This window comes from Protopterus annectens, chromosome 6.part0 (assembly GCF_019279795.1).
Source record: "Protopterus annectens isolate FY-2018-M chromosome 6.part0, PAN1.0, whole genome shotgun sequence".
Lineage (NCBI taxonomy): Eukaryota > Metazoa > Chordata > Ceratodontiformes > Protopteridae > Protopterus > Protopterus annectens.
The window spans coordinates 1,144,630,343-1,144,648,763 of NC_056737.1; the positions used below are offsets into that span (position 1 = coordinate 1,144,630,343).

At 38.6% G+C, this 18,421-nt stretch overlaps 1 protein-coding gene across 4 annotated transcripts in view; it reads right to left on the reverse strand.

Moving 5' to 3' along the window:
• Positions 1–2,086: 2,086 nt before the first annotated feature.
• Positions 2,087–18,421, reverse strand: part of UPP2 (uridine phosphorylase 2) — a 344,136-nt gene continuing 327,801 nt past the window's right edge. For all 4 annotated transcript variants that reach the window (XM_044074766.1, XM_044074764.1, XM_044074765.1 and 1 more), the window contains 2 exons: positions 3,241–3,387; positions 2,087–3,102 (listed from right to left, as the gene is read on the reverse strand). In XM_044074766.1, coding sequence (XP_043930701.1) covers positions 2,966–3,102; positions 3,241–3,387 — 284 coding nt within the window. In that variant the 3' untranslated portion in view covers positions 2,087–2,965. The remainder of the gene's footprint in view (positions 3,103–3,240; positions 3,388–18,421) is intronic.

Genomic DNA, 18,421 nt, shown 5'->3' on the forward strand with positions numbered 1-18,421 from the left:
GAACTGTAAGACAGGGGGAAAGAGGTAAAGCATGGACTTTTTTTGAAATAATTGGGGCTGTCAGTTCCCTACCTCCTGGTAAGGCATCTAGAGTAGATGGCCTATAGGCTGACTTTTATAAACAGTGGAAGAAATAATTAGTTATTCATCTTTTCCAGATGGTTTGGATGCTATGGGGAAAAAATCTTTCTCTCCAGACATATATTTAATCAAGCAATAGAAAATTCTGCCCGGGGATCACTTCTGTGGCACTGCTTGACAGGGGCACAGGAAAATAATGTTCTTGGGTGGCAAAAGCCAGGGAACCTTTTTGGCTAGGCTTATGTAGGCCCTAGGGTCGATAGCCTAGTACCTACCTATGAACCTGTGAGCCTATAAGGTGTTGATGTTTCCCAAGCCTTTTAAATACTATACATACTTAGCTAATTACACCCCCATCTCTTTATTACAAACTGATCTTAAGATTTTTGCATAAGTGTTATCCGTTAGACTAGATTGATACTTCCTTAATACTTTAGGGCTTAATCTTTTGTGATTCCTGAAAAATAGAGTGGTTACTCTGGACTTAATCAAATTCTAGTTGAATGTACAGACAGGCTGTGCACAGGACAAACTGCTGATATCAGCTCTCCTAACTGACTTTAGTAAAACCTTTGACTCAATAAATTGTCAGTTTATCTGGATGTCTGTTACTAGGCTAGGGATTCTTTACTCATTTAGTGAGTGGTACAAATTATTATATGTGAACCAAATGGTGCAAATATAGTCTTCTCACCTCTTTTCAGAGAGTATCCATTTAGAATGGGTACCAGGCAGGGATGTCCGCTGTCCTGTCAGTCATTTGTTATAGCAGTATAGTGGTATTCATTTTAGATCGCTATCTGCAACACAAATATAGATCATACTGTATCAGAACTGTGTGTGTGTGTGTGTGTGTGTGTGTGTGTGTGTGCACACGCGCGCAGGGGGGTGATGCCTTTTATATCATGGTTTACTCATGACTGAATGATCTGGCTTAGTGACCCTATCAATCAAGTAAACCCAGTACTTTCCCTATTACAAGACATAGCAATATATTCAGGCCTGCAAGTTCACCTAACTATGAGCATAATACTCCCACTGAGTAAGACAGATCCCCAAAAGTAGATCATCTCTATTTGAGATACGTATGACCCTAATATTAGATAGGATACTCAAAGTGAATGCAAATTAAAGTTGGAAGCTATTAAAGACAAATTAGCACATGTGAAATCAATTGAGCTCTTTTGTTAATAGAATCTGAGCAGTAAAAAGGTTTATCCTCCAAAAAGAACTACATCTTTTTCAACTCCTCCCCCATGTACCATTTAATAAATTTGCCAAAAATATCAAGTCATCACAGGAAATTTCCTTTGGGATCGTAATATCTTATGGATATGTCAATGCTGACTGATGACCCCTAAAAGTAAAGAGTGGGCTCTAACCCCTGGACTTGCTTGTATACTTGTATATGGGGTATCAGTGTTTCCTCTCCAGTTAGGGTAGTGATGTACAGGTCACCCATTCTCTAAGATATATACACACACATATATATATATATATATATATATATATATATATATATAAATATATATATATATATATATACATATATATATATATATATATATATATATATATATATATCTTCTAGTCTATCACAAAAAGAAGTAAGTCCAAGTAAGTGGAAAAATGCATTCACTGAATTTCACTGTTGGCAAGGTGAGCATCTTTGATGTGCCTTCACTGAACTTATTGGCTATAAAATCGTAAGTAGAAATTAAATAAATAACAGTCATTACGCATGCTAACTTCATCATTCAAAGTCACTTCTGGCACATTTTGTTTTATTTTTAAGTCATCATTCAGCAGAATACTTGATTTGCAAAGATGTGTTATTAGTAATTGCTCCCTTTCCCAGTGATATGTTTAAGGACTCTAGAAGTTTTCACCAATGAAATAAGGAAAAAAAATAACTAGTACTTTCTGACAGATGCCATCTGATTTGCTTAAGGTTAATTAACTAAAAAGTCATATTCCAAACATATATTAATTTTTATCCAGCAACTAGGCTACAGTTTGTTGCAAATTATTTACAACTTTATTATTCTCTGAAAAGCAATATATTTATTGTAAAAAATAATAGAGGCACAAACATCTCTAAAAAGATGTCTACATTAAATAATTGAGATATGAACTGACATTTTATTGGGGGAAAATGCTATTTTATCCAAACAATCAGGTCTTGGAATCAAAGTTTGCCAAAAGTGATTTTCCAGCCATATTTCTTCTACTCTTCATACATGATTAAAGAACTGCTTAAACATCCTGTTTCGGGAAGAGAAATAGAGTTGTTTGCTTGCAAAATTTCTGTGTGCTGCATGTTAAAGAATTCATTTCCATGTGTTGACATGAATGTGTATGCTTACTTACATCATTTCACAAACACTTTCCACAATTTGGAAATGTAGACACCAAGAGTCTCAGGAATAAAATAACATCTATTTGTCCAAGAATCATGTAATATACAAACTGGATTACTGGTGATACACTATTAACTAGAATGAAATGGTGAAATGCTTTTGTAGCAGTACATTAGTTTTATACAACTAAAATAATACTGCTTATACATTTATATATTGGAAATTATTGATATACAAAGACCATAAGACATGGAGTTTTCAAAGAAATGTACAAAAAGACAGAGAAAGTTAAATGTACAAATAAGCTGGAGCAGTTGTAATATACAAATGATCGACAGAAGGCACATGTTACAAGCACAAGACAAACAGTACAGACAAGATTACACATGAAAATAATCTGGAAGATCTGCAGTTTGCAAACAATCCAGAAGAGGTACCATTCGTAAACATTCCAGAACAGATAACATTTACAAACCATCCATAAAATGTATAATTTACAAATTTTGCAGAAGTGAAGTTTAATGTCACAATCCAAGGCATTTCTTGATGTATCGAGAAACCAAATGCTGGGGACGCTGCTCAAACTGCATTAGTTTCTCATATGGGATAGTGATCTGGTCACTTTCAAATCTGTTAATTAAGGCCACGCAGACAACAGCAGCTGGAAGAATAAAAAGAAATATCACTTACTATTGCAACTATTGCAAGTATAATCGCTGATCAACTCTGTTTTACTTAGTGATAAGCTAAAATATCAAATTCATGTACAGGTGGGCTTGATTTTCTGTTTAAACCTTACCCTTAAGTCCACAGAGGTGACACATTGCAGCAAAAACTGTAGATTCCATTTCAATGTTTCTCACACCATTAGTATATGCTTCTGTCAAGTATTCTAGTTTTTCTTCAGTAGAAAAAGTGCAGAAGGCTCCATCTAAACGACCTTGACCTAAAAAAAACATACATTTCTAGAATTTCATATTGTTTCAGTAATAACATACTCATTTATTTGCTTAACCTTTGTACATACTACAAAATACAATTTTTTAGAATAGCTTTTGATCAGAGACTGTGGAGTTTTTATCAAACTTACGATATGTATTTTCAACGGAAACACTTTATAACCTCGAATTACTGAAATGTTGAATTTCAGTATCTCAAGACTATAAAGCCGAATGTTAAAAATAGCGAAAGGTCATAATCGCGAACTCGAATATATGTCGAATTCGCGGTTATGACCTTATGCTGCGTAATGTCCGGGATTGTGTTTTGATGGTGTACAGTGTCATGTGTGGATGTAGGTGTTATATCAGGTAAGTGTTTTCTAAGGGTTTTGAGTGGGATTTAGAGTGTGTGTGAGTGTGCTGATGTGTTTGATGTGTGTGTGAGGGGTCGGAGAATGTGCGTGTGTGAGTTGGCTTTTGTTTTGTGTTTGTGCAATCTCGGAGTTAGTATATATAAGTAGGGGGGGTGTGGGGTGCAGTGGGGCTTGCCCCTGCTTATGTGTGTGTATGAGTTTTGTATGTGTGTAGTTTTGTTTGTTTATGTTGTGATGTGGGTGTTGTGGTGTATGTGTGGTATAGTGTGTGCGGTTTTTTTCGGTGTTGTTAATTTCGCATTTTATTTTGTGTCGATGTTTTGTGGATTCGGTTTTATAGTCTCAAGATACTGAAATTCGATATTTCAGTATTTCGAGGTTATGAAGTGAATCCATTTTCAACACAGATTAAAAAAAGAAGTTTAGCTTTCCTGGATCCATGACTTAGAGGGATAAATCCATGAATGTGATTCAGCGATCAATTAATGGTCTAAGTGTTGGAGGAGCTCGCAAGGGGGAATGAGAGTGAGCGGTCAATGCAGGCTTGACTATTCTGGAGGGAGGGAGGAGGCTGGTCCACTGCATAGAAGAGAAGGAGTTTGGTTTGCAGCACTACAGACTGGAGACATAAGCTTGGCTCTCTGAGGTAGCCTTCATTCTGCAAGGAGTGTGCATGCATTAGGAAAAAACTATAGTAGGTCCTTGATGTGATATAAGACCTCACATCGAGCACAAAGAGATGTGGTTAGGGTTAGACAAAATCCTTCTGCTCTTCAATAGAAGGTGCAGATTCCAATTGCCAAACTGCTGTCTGGGAAAATTTGGTAGGCATCCTTAAAAAATTGGATGTCCCCAAGCTTTGGGGGGGGGGGGGCATTTTGAAGCCTTCCACTACATCTTTGCTGTTGCCCCAAATACCAATCCTACACATTAACTTACCAAAAAAGAAAAACTTCCCTAACAGTACTAATATTCAAACTACATTTGTGTGTGCTTTTAGGTTTTTGTTTATCTTTTTAAGTCGCTGTTAAAGGAAAGGGTTTGTTTTCCTTTATTGATTGGTTTAGTTTTCTTTCTTTTTCTTACTGGTTGCAGGTTTTCAAACTGGTATTATGTAATTTGATATTTTTCCATGTCAATGACTGAAAACATTGACATATATTGCATTTTATGGTTTTTACCCATTGGCTTCATTTACTGCCTTCTTTATACTTCACATTTTGCAAAGACGATCATCACTTTATTACTTTTCAGTTCAGTTGTCGAATGTTTGCACAGTCATTGAATCTATCAGATGATTCGATTGCACCAGAGGGAAGCCTCGTCTTTGTGCATCCTCTTTGAATGTTCTGCAGAGAGTGTCATCTGAACCTACAAGCACAACACTGCATACCAATCATTATACTATAAGATCGTTACATTTCTGTGAACTGTGCAGAAAGACACCACCTGATGTAAATAGCCACCCTACCACCAATAAACTCTTGACAGAGTAAAATGATTTAGCTACCACCTCTAAAGCTTGCTGTAAAATATATTTCTATTGATTATGTATTATTTCTATATTACCGAATACAGACATCTTAAACATCTTGTCCCTGAATTCCCCAAGTCACTTCTGCAAATAAACTGCATCATAAATCAGTAACAGACAAACAACAGCCACAATGATGAAATATAGAGCTGTTTAAAAGTTCCCATTTATACGCAATGCCTTCTTTTTTAATTTCTCCAAATTTTGGGGGTTTCCTAATACCATGATGGGAATGGACCCCATTCATAAGTCAAAGTACAATTAAAGTTCATGAAATTAGTATTGTTTCAATCTTTGATGTCAGCCAAAAGTGTTCTTCATGGCACCTGCAATGTGCCCAGTAATGACTCCTTCTGCAATTTGTATGGGGTTACATGTATTGGTAATATATCTAAACACGATTGTAGATTCTTTTTTATAACACCCGTTGCTCCTACTACTATTAGAATTGTCCGAGTATCTTCCTTCTACATTGCTCTCATTTCTGCCTGCAAATCCTGATATTTTATGACTTTGTGTGTCTCTCTGTATGCAAGACACCATAGTCACTGGGTGTGGTGATTTCAGTGATCAATGCTACTTTTGTCTTCTTACAGTGTACATCTAGGCATTATGTATGATGCTAGCACTATTAAGAAACTACCATATTTCTCTTGTGGTTTATTGCCTATCATGAGTAAAGTCTGATAAAGAGATGTGTGTGTTATTCAAGGTCAGATTTTTATGGTTCCAAATGCAGACAGATATTCACTTACAGAACTACGTTACTGGTATGTATAATTTCATTAACTTGTCAGTAAAATATGTTTATATGCACACTAAGTAGAAAATAAAGACGGGAAGAGAAAATGAGATGAAGAATTCAAAAAAACAGAAAAATATGGAGGGAAGAGAACAGAGAGATGATGTGGAGGAGACGTAACAGTGAATAAAGGGGAGAAATAAGACAGCTACATGACATAATGGTTGATGTTTTAACTTAAGCCTCAGAATCCTGAGTCTGTCAAGTCATGTTTGTCTAACCAGTCCAGAGATAGGGGTCAGGTTCACTGTGTGACTGCAGTCTGAAGGAAGACGGGCAGTGAATGGCTGCTAGATGGAACCTGCAGCCTTTCATGCCATGCAGCAGCACTGTAGGTGGTGGGTACTATGTGGATACACACACCATATGTTCGGCATTATTATCCATGTTTCAGTAATAGAGTAATTGGACTTTTACTAGAGAAGAGTAGAACATGAGGGAAAAACTGAACTAGGCATGATGAAAACCCACGGGGTCTCCCAGCTCTTGTGTTCACTGACAGGTGGACCAAGTACAAGGCTCTAGCAGTAAAACTGTCAATAGAAAGAGAGACACCACTACAGGAAGATGTGGTATGTTAAACTGACTGGGAAGGATGAGGCTATAGAGAGGATTTCTAGGAACTTAACAACCAAAGTCAAAAGGAATCAAAATAATGCAGAACAAAGGATGCAAAGAAATATTAATAGGATGTAAATATATGTTTATCACCAGTACTTTACTTTTACAATTTGGACTTCAGCTACTAAATTGTCTTGTCCATCAGCTCTGATTTTTTAATTGGCTACAGTGTTTATTTCCATGAGATGCAAGATAACGGAAATAGTTTTAGTCCATAAAATTAAATTATCTGGTTCTATTATTGTGGTGTAACCTAAGCTGTATGGCCATACCTATATATAGCCATAGCTATATATCTGATATTACCAAGAATGACTGAGCAGAGATAAACCTGCAGATTAATTTTTCACTGAAGAACTTTGGCTGAAAAATCCTTCAGTTCATTTACATTTTTTTTCCTTTATTCAAGGGATAAAGACTGCCGTGATGTCCTGTCAGACTTCAGATTAGTGATCTAAAATCAGAACACATGTATTTTCTTTTATTCCTCCTCCCAAAACTGTAACCATACTGAATCCTTCCTAAAGGAAACTCTACTGACCCATTCCTCCATCTGCTTAAATGAATCTTACACCACCACAAGAGGAGCTCTCCTCTTAATGTCCTTTAGGAGGGAACATGTCTCTGGAGGGCATATCCTTTAGGAGGGGATGTTTTCACAGCACCTACCCTTATATTGTCCAGGCTTTTATAGGTTCATAAAATTATAGTTGTGTCCTAATGACCACAAGGGCCTTTTTAGGCGTAGCCATACATCCCAAATCTCAGACATGTTCTGGTACCCTTGATAAGTGTAAGCAGGGGCTTGGGAGATGAAACATTTATAGGCTGCCTGTGTCCACTAGAGACATAGATGCCAAACCAGGGATGAATTTCCTGTTTCCCATCCAATTGTAAAAGTTATGCTTGAATTGGGTTGGGGGAACTCTACTTCACATGGATGGGGAGCTTGTTGAAAAGAAGGGGTAGTCTCTGGGATACATACCTGTCTCTCCAGCAGGTCCTATTTATAGCACAGGCAAGTTATAAGTCCTTAGAACAGGTAATTATGGTGCTATTTGCTTTGCAAATATACAGGAGGTCCATTGCAGTGGGGTCTGACAATGCCTTGTATGCCAGGAAATGATCTCCCCTCAACAGCCTGTAGGAGACAGAATATAGATATAGGGCCTTGAGGCAGTTTGCATAGGACATGTTACTTACACCCTTTATTCTTTTAGTGAGGAACCTCTGTGGACATTCCAGTTGTTGGATATGCCTGGTTAGGTAAATACCAACAACAGCATTGCACCCAGTGGCAGGTCTGATGAATGCTGAATACAGTGGAACAATTTTAAGGCAGGATTTAAGTTTCCGGGCTGTTATATTTTGGAGGTTGGCATTTTCTGCTTATTGGTCATAACTCATCCTACTAGCTGATATACATACTAACACATGAGAGTTTGCTACATCTTCTACTGTGTATGTGCACAATTCTGTGTGTACTGAAGGCTGACATGTGAAAGGATCCATGAGTGACATAGTGCATGCCAAGGACCTCTCTCTCTCTATCTCTAGTACATGCTGGTACTGCAGTGGGTAAACCATCTCCCTCACAATGGGCAGGCCAACATCACCGTCTGATTTTCATCTTCATAGGCTTCTCCATTGCCTATATAATCAGGTCGTGTGGGTCACAGTCAGGACTTTATTCCTCTTTTCCATAGTGCCATGTTAGATCTTCTACATCTGATAATTATACATTTTTGACCACCTGTGTTTCAGGAAAAGCCATTTGCTGCATGTGCTTTCAGCAGTCTAGACCAGATACTTGTTCTGAGAGTTTATTGCATGTAAATTTCACTGCATTTTTCAATAAGTGCAATTGTAAAAATGTGCTCATAATACCTTGCATCATATATACTGTCTTGTGTTTCACTTAATGACAAGCTTTTGTACATTGTACTTGTAATTTTTTTTATCCTGACATGAATAGTTTAATAACTTTTAGATGAGCTGAGAAAACATAGTAGCCTACATCTCCAACAATATGAATTGTTCCAAGATGCCCCACTTGCAGTATGTTCTCCCTTCTCTACTTAGGGTTTCTTAGACTCATGCACGACCTTACATTCCCTTGGATCGAAATGACCATCTATCTAACCTTGAGAAATCACTTCTAATCACATCTTCTCCATTTATCTCTATTCATGCCTTTGTCACCTGCAGACAAACATACATTTCCATCCAGTCCATCTGGAATATCACTGGCTCAGACACTGATGAAGACTGGATCCAGAATGCTACAACCACTTACAAGTGTTTGGCCTTTTACTATGAATTCCATTTACTAATACCTTCTCCAGTAATGTTTCTAAAGATGCTACTCTATGCGTGTGTGTGTGTGTGTGTGTGTGTGTGTGTGTGTGTGTGTGTGTGTGTGTGTGTGTGTGTGTGTGTGTGTGTGTCCATGGGCACATGTGTGTGTGTTTATATATAGATAGTTTTTGTTTTATGGAGATGCTACAGACAAGTAGATGAGGTGTCACTATCTGCTGAGAATATGCTTTGCTGAGTTGTATTATAGTTGACTCACACCTACTCAACCATACCATGTTGTGTTTGAATTTCCTTTGGTCATGGTTATGCAACAATGGAGTATATATATATATATATATATATATATATATATATATATATATATATATATATATATATATATATATATATATATATATATATATACGGAGGTGTATGACAAAAACCCTCACATAACCAATTCTTCATAGAGTTTTCTGTAGTTTAGAAATTTAGGTATACATGCAGTACCTTTACGTTTACTTCTGCAACTGCTCTTGATATGATGAAATGAGTAGTTGATTAATATTATATCCCTCTAGATAGACAGAAACAGCTAGATAGTTAAATATTTTTATCTTTTTTACTATTGTCCATAAACCAAAAAAAAAAAAACTGAATGGGAGAAGGGTAAGGAAGTTTAACAATAGAGTTTTATGTCCATTATAACTTCTCTTTACAGGCAGTAGGACTGTTTTACTTACTCTTGGTGTGAAAAGCAAATAAATGAAAAAAAAAGCTGATGAAATGATTTATGGCAAAGGAAATGTTTGAATGGTTTCTGGAGATCAGAAAAGAAGAGAAGTGATGACCTGAAATGTGTATATATATTTGAGAATAGACTTTGTTCTGCCTTATCTTTTCTTGGAAGAAATTGGTGGCACATCTTTAAATAGGTTTGTACTCGGCCATATACTTTTAATATTTTACTAAATCAAGTAGTTAAGTCAGTTTTCTCTATGCATACTCTGCCCATTGTAACTAACTTTTGATATCTCTTGTTCAGTTATTTATTCCTCTGCATATTTAATATGTAACTGCACTGTTTGCCTTATTGTTTAAGAAAAGTTTATTCAGTCACTTTTAAACTCCTGTGGCTGGCCTTTTTATTATATGTATATTATTGCTAATTATTAGGTGAGGGGTTGTCATGTGCCACTGTAGGTTAACAAGCTTTGGCTCCCATCTCCAATGACCTATATTGTCTGGGACTACAGTGCACATGATTTGTTACTTGGCTTGCTCAAGAGCAGCAAGTAACTGTAGTTCCCTGGCAAATCACAGTTGGAAGCAGTACGGTTGTAGAGACTTGAAGAATTCTGTCAGCCTTGTGTGTGTGTGTGCGCGTGTGTGTGTGTGTCTGTGTGTATGTGCGCACGTGCGCTTGTGTGTTTGTGTATGTGTGTTAGTTACTATGTTGTGTGAAACAATGGATAAGGAGAACTGAAAGATGTACTTCACAAAGTGAGAAAGAGATTTGTGGTGCTAGGCCAAAGACGTGGTTCTGTAAGTGGACTGTGTGCAGTCTAATCTTGGGGGTGGATGTTGAAAGCTCATATCTAGGACAGCAGTGAATATGCTCTAGTGGACTGGTTGCATTTTGTAATTTTTTTGTGCTAGACTTGAGTACACTTTCTTTTATTTTTATCTGCTGGGTGCCAGTGGTGTGACTAAAGTGAACATCCATCTGGTTCTAGCTACAATGTTTCCTTTACACTGCTGGCAGTGGTACCATACGTCTATAGCATTTTAGGTAGCATTGATGGGATTCAAATCCCATTCATCCAGCTGGTTGTCACATATCTGTTTGTCAATCATGGTGTTAAAGCCACATCCATGTCACTGTTCCTCACAACTAGCATTATTATGAGACAAACTTAAACATTAACTGTATACACAGATATGTAAATATTTGAGCAAAACCAAGAAAGAAAGTAGAAAAAAGTACACCACACACATACATACACACACATACACACATACACACACACACACACACACACACACACGCACACACACACACACACACACACACACACACACACACACACACACACACACACAACTATTTACAAAACATATATTTCTCATAACTTCGGCTGCTTGAAAGTGTGAAGCTTTCTAAACAATCATAAAATAAGAGAGACTACTATGGAAGAGCCCAGGTGGATAAAAGTATGGATAATAATAATGAAGTCAAAGTAAGGATATGGAATATAACTTTACACATAAATCCTAAGTGTAGTGTCATAGACTTCTGTTTCCAGTGTGGACCTAATATGGAACCATGTAAAGGCACTGGCCATAGGCCTCTATCTATTATGGTATATGGTTAGTCTTGTATATTTGGTTCATGTTTGTGCTCCATTATTGTCCATTACGAGGTGATGCCAGTTTCTATTTGCATGTAATATACTTTTAATTGTAAGTAATAGTTTGCTGAGAAAAGACTATTGTCTCCAAGAAACAGAGAAAATTGATGGTCAGTTGGCCAGGCACCAGGATGAATGTTAGGTCTATCTTGGCCCACAATGTTACTGATAACACACACACACACACACACACACACACACACACACACACACACACATTCGCATGCTCGCGCACACACACAAACACACACACACACACACACATATATATATATAGAGAGAGAGAGAGAGAGAGAGAGAGAGAGAGATAAACCATAGCCTAAACTAACAAGATACTTCCTTTTCATGTCTTATTTGTCTTTATTTTTGCATTTCAGGGATCTTATTGCAGTTTCCTTTTCTATCTATGACTGGATCTGTCTACCTGTATCCCTACTGTTTGTTTCTTCTATTTCACATTCCTTCACTTGCTCTTCTTCTTGCTCATTATGGTCTTCCTCCCCATTCATTTTCCTTAAATGGGATACAAATGCTATACCCCCCTATAGACACACCACATCCACAGGCTCAAAGCACACAGCAGGACTGTACAGTAAAAGAACAAAAGAGAAACAAGTTTATTTTGTACAGGTTACAGCAGCTGCTTCTCAGTCTTCTTTTTCAGTGATGCATTTATCTGACTCTGCAATGTGAATTTTCACAGTACCATTTATCGAATGTCCCATGAGTATCTCTGGCAAGTGATTGGCAAATGTAGTCTAATAACAATTAATGGTCAGATTCATTGTGCGGATTCCATACATGCCTGATTGTACAGATTTTTTTTTATTTTAAGCTTCTGGGGAAAATATCACATCCACCCATATCCAAAATTCTCAAGAGAGGTATCCATCAGCAGATAATGCAATACCTACAACAAAACAATCTTTTAACCCAAACCCAACATGATTTCCTACCCAGCCGCAGCACATCTACAGCCCTATTATCCTTTACAGACACGGTGAACAAGGCCAGAGATGCAGGATCCTATCCAGCCTCAGTATTCTTTGACCTCTCTAAGGCCTTTGACATGGTCTCTCACTCCCTACTACTGAACACACTGTCTAACTTACGCTTCTCACATAACATAGTAAAATGGTTTCAGAGCTACCTAGGGGATTGCAAACAAGCACTGAAATGGTCCAATGAACTCTCACCCTTTCTCCACAACCCTACTGGAGTCCTGTAAAGCTCCATCCTCAGACCTCCACTCTTCAACATTTTCACTAACAACCTTCAAAATTTCTCCCAACCTGGAACCCTCATTCAATACACTGATGATACCACCATAATTGGTAGTGCTCAGTTACTACCAGAACTGCTTTCAAAAACTCAGCAGTCCTTTACTACAGTCAAATTCTGACTAAAAAATGCCCAACTCTTTCTTAATCCAAGGAAGACTAAACTAATACCCTTTCGCCACAAAAATGCCTCCCCTGTCACCGATCATTTCAACATCTTTGATTTGACAACACTGTCATAGAAACAGTGCATGAAACCAAACATCTAGGAGTAATCATTGACAATAAACTTTACTTTGACTCCCTATACAACAAAATATAAGAAAACTCATGAAAAACTGGGACTCCTATAGAGAAACAAACATTTCTTAACTACAACAATCAAAGCTACCCTAGCAAAAACTTGTTTACTCCCTCCCTTGTTTACAGTGCCCCTATCCTAACTAACTTACAAACTCCTACCTCAAGCAAGATGGAACAGTGCGACAACAAAGTTGTAAAATTTGCCACAAATTCTAAATATCCCACACACCACCAAGGGCGCCCGCAGGCAGGTGCAAGGGGGTGCACTTGCACCCCCCTGGAATTGGCTGGCGAGGAGATTATTATTATTTTTTTTTTTTTCAATTAGAAGTAAATTAAGGGTGTTCTTCTTTAAGAACTCCCTTTGTCGCACAAATGGAAGTGTTTGCGACTGGTTTTCGCCTTTGCCATACGTGTGGATGGTTTACGTCTTTATCTTCGCGTGACATGTAATTTGAATTATAGATGAAGCCAGCAGTGATGCCGTGTTGTGTCCAGGAAGAGGGTATTGCCATTAAAATCGGAGCAAGCAAGCTGTTTCAGGAGCAGAGAGGGATTCCACAAAGGTAGGAGTGATGTGAAATATTTTACTTTATATCGTACTATTTGGCTACCTCAGACAGCTAAATTAGTTTGGGGGTGGTTAAGGGTGAACCATAGTCTCTTGCTTTGCTTGTGTTTATATGGGCTTTGTTCCTCATTAAAAAAAATCTTTATTGGTTCACTTGCATGTATGCTTTACTTGCGGATTAGCAGTCTCCAGGTGCAAACAATTAACAGAGTCCCCTAATGACTGTGCTGACAGAGGTGTACCAGCTATAGTGTAATTAGCATTTTAAAAGTACACTCGTAAGCAGTTCAGTGAAAATAAAAGTCGGAAACTGAGGGAAGCAAACAAGTTATACAAGTGCCACCCTAGTAGCCTTAATACATTAATGGATTCAATATAAAACTGTACAACTTTGTTTAAAGTCAACCAGCTCACTTTTACTTAGGATTAAAAGTTAATGTTTATTGAAAGCATCCACAATGTTTTTCATATCTGGGAGGGGACTACAGATATGAATAAAAGACAAGAGCAACAGGCTGTAACATGCTTTAAGAAAGGGGAACCTCAGTTTTAGAACATGAAATGCCTGTGGGGGCAAGCAGTCAATTTGAGTTAACTGTAGTGTTCCCATACAGAAGGATAAACTTAATTTTTGACACTGTACATAGTTGTATGTTTACTACAAGTTAAAAGAGGATAGGAGCTTCTGAAAATCTATTTATTTTGTGAGTATTTTCATTGAAGCAGAAAGCCTTGAAAAATGGGACAGGTTCAAATGGAGGAGAGAAAAAAACTGTGTAAGAGCTCTGCCTGTCAAACGTTAGTGCATACAAGCTAAAAAAAATGGAAACACATTAAAGAACTAGTAACAGCTTTTGATCATAATGGCTACTCTTGTCCATAATATCATGGAATGTAAACAGCCATATAACTAGAGGAAAAGTATTGAATTATGTTAACAAATGCAGGGTGCAAACTGCAGTGTCACTGGAGACGCATTTAGATAGAAATGAGTACGTGAATTTGACAAAAAGGATTTCAGGGTAGACATTCAACAAAATATCAAGGGCAAAATAAAAGGGGAGTAATGCTGCTTGGTACAGAGACTTCACTACTGATATAAGACAGGAAAAAAACACGGCAGATTTGTGCTTGAGCTACTGACGGGAAGAAGAATTCCACTGGGATGTATTTATATAACACGTAAAACTGCCTGCAGTTCTGAAACTTTCTACTCATTCTCTCTAACTCTACTTGCGAATAACACTTTCTTTCTTTCAGCTTTTCCTGGTTAGGGGTTGCCATAGCATATCACCTGTCCCTTGTGATTGGCAGTGGAGTTTTATGGTGTTGAGTTGCCAGCCTAGCACCCAACCTTCCACAGAAGGCACACACATGCACACACTCACGCCTAGGGCCAATTTAGTGTCCATTCCACCTACAGCATGTCTTTGGGATGTGGGAGGAAGCTGGAGCACCCGGAGGAAACCCACATGACCACAGGGAGGACATGCAGACTCTACACAGAAGGCACCCCAGCTGAGGATTGAACTGGAGAACCTCTTGCTGTGAGGCAGCAATGCTAACTACTGTACCACCATGGCTGCCCCTACTTGTGAATAACACACAACACTTAAATTCTGCTACTTGACATAGTTACATCCCCTGTCTCCACACACAGAGAAAAATCTACAGTTTTAGATAAGAGAGCAGTGACTTCTGATTTAGAGGTGTTTACTGTTATACCACCTACTCCAGGGTACAGAGGGCATCAAAGTCATTGAAAGCTAAAGAGGAGCTTGCTCATGCACAATGAAAGTATGACCCTCATGATCCCAAGTGGGATAGTCTTCAGATTTTGTCTAAACCTTGATATTCTGTGCATGAAAATCATACCATAGAGTGTATATGAAACACAGCCTTGCTGAAATATTGTGCCCACCTGTAATACATTATTCTCAGTACTCTGAATATGGTTATAATACTTTCTCCTGAAACACAGATGCTGAAACTCATAAAGGAGCAGTCTTGGGAGTCTGTATTTTTGCAGTAACTCCCAGAAGACATACTAGTTTAAATGGAATTATGCCTTTTACCAGTCCACTGTACCTTTGTGAACAAATTGTGGTAAACTCTCATGCTCTTTCAATATCTGTGTAAATGGAAAGAGCTGACCCACTGTCTCAAAGACAAGATAGTCTGCATTGCTCATTATAAAACAATGACATGGCTATTAGACAAATTCGAGTCCTGTTCCACAAAATTTAATTTCCTTACCAAAAGGTGATAAAGTATTGTTGAAATCCATTTCATCTGTGTGCTTCAGATTACTAGCATCATCAGTAATAACCTATTCATACACCTCAGTCAAGCTGGACAGTTGAGTCCTTTACAGAATTCAGTTCTGCTGCTGCATGTTTGTAGAAAATAAGAACTTGGTGTGTCCTGCAGACTGTTTATAAACATTTTCTCTTTCATGACCCTGCCCCGCACACAAACACACAAATTGCTCATGCAGACCTCTTCCACCATTTTGTACTCTACAGTGCATTTCTGGTTTCCAAGAAGAGACTACAGTTTTAATAGTGATACACAACGCATTATAGTTATAGGTTCCTAAATTGTTACTAGCCTAATGACCACTAAGGCCCTTACACGCCTAGCTGCACACCTCAGTTAATTTGTATTGCAAGTATCATCATTGTATATGGGAGGGGCATTAATAGCAAGGTAACTAAGGAATTTTGGGGGGGGCGTTAGTTAGGATAATACTTTGCTTATTGATGGCCTTTGTCCATAAGGACATGGGGCCAGACTGGGGGCAAATTTACAAGTTTCCATCCAGTTGTTAAGGTTTTCTTTGAATGGGGTCAGGGATGAACTCTGTTTTATATGGATGGGGAGCCTATTCCATATTGCAAGGATCCTTTGGGACACACAGCTGTCTCCAGTACATCCTGTTTATATCAAAACAAAGTTCAGATGCTTGGATATAGTGTTTTAGTGTTTCTCCTGTTTGTTTTGCACATGTTACACAGATCCATCAAGGCTGGGTCTAAGGAAGTCCTGTAAGCCAGGCAAAGATCCTTTGTCAGCAGCCTGTAGGAGACTGAATACACAGATATGGCCTTCAGGTAATCTGTGCTGGACAGGGGTATTTATGCCCTAGATTCTCATGTTGAGGAACCTCTGTGTGGTCTCCCCAGCTGCTGCATGTGCTTTGTAAAGTACATTCTGAAGGGGGCATTGTGCTCAGTAATTGGCCTTATAAGAAAAGAATACAGGGATGTTATGACCTCCTTGTCCCTGGATGAGATACCCTTACTTATGAGGTGGGCCATGTAGAAAGCTTTCCATACAACGGAAGCAACATGGTGGTCAAAAGTCAGGTTGCTATCAACCTGGGTGCCCAAATCCCTCACAACTGATTGCATGCTTAGGACGTTATTAATGTGATATGTGGTGACGTCACTTTCCCCAAAGGGAATGATGATACATTTTTTGGCATTCAGCCTGAGACCATGTTTCTGGCACCAGTCATTTGTTTGGGTGAGACCCTCTTGGAGGACATCCACATCACTTGGGGAATTGATAACTGCTCCCAGCTTGCAGTCATCAGCAAACTTGGTCAGCCACAGCCCACTGGTTTTGGCCTACATCTCAGAGAATTATATCCCAAATAACAGAGGCCCCAAGACCAATACCCTGGGGTATGCTGCTCATTTCAGGTCTACTGCTTGAGGTGGCTTCCCCTATTTTGATTAGGTGGGTTCTATCAGTGAGACAGTTTACTACCCATCTGGTAACATATGGAATGATGCCTAGTTGAGAGAGTTTATCTATTATGCTCGAGTGGGGAATAGTGTCAAAGGCTTTGGCCAGGTCAAGGTAGGTGGTGTGCACCATCTTCCTCTTATCCAATGCTTTGGTGACTGTCTCAAAGTCAACCAGATTTAACAGACATGAATCCCCTTGACAATGCCAAACTGTGTGGGGTTGAGTGTTTGAGGTTGGCAATGTCCCTGTTAATGAGGTCCATGATGATCCATTCCATGGTCTTGCAGATCAGGCTAGTTAGGCTGTTGGGGCTATAATTTCCCGGATCGGTGGACACTTCACATTTGTGTAAAGGGATGACAGTGGCAGTCCTCCACTCGGCCTCCACCAGTTATGAACAGATCTGGGTGCTTCCTTTGAGATTGCGGACATATGTGAAGAAGGCCTTATGATTGTCTCTAGTAGATGTGGCCAATTTGGAGTCTAAGTTGGCTTTACAGGATTTCACTAGTGTTCTTATTTGCTTGTTCAGGCTAAGGAGAGATTGCTTCCAATTGGGCACCTGCTCCTTCTTGGTCCTAGACTGCAATTATTTTCATTTTGTTATAAACTTTATTGCAGATGTCCACCAGACAGGTTTACTCTTCCTTGCAAAGGATGATTTTGTCCTGTCAGGTATTCCTGATTCCATGCATCTATATAAATGCTCATATAGTACTTTGGTATAGATTTGGATATTGGTGCCAGTTCCTACAGAGGGGAAGGAGGCTGTGACACTGTTTATACCATTCCTCAGGAGATTGTAATCAGCTTTGGAAAAGTTTTTTTGTTTGACCCTGGTTAGAGGGGGCCAGGGGAAATGGTGACTTCGAAAGTGACTGCTTTATGGTTGGATCTTGCCAATAGATACTGATACTGCAGGGGGTGCTAGACTGGTTACTCATGCTGGTTAATACCAAGTCCAAGATAGTATCACCTCTTATTGGGGTATTGACTAGCTGTTCCAAAGCATTTGCATTGATAAAATCGAGTAATCTCGGGGCATTTGTGTTCTGGCATGAGTAATTTTTCCAATCTATGGTTGGGTAG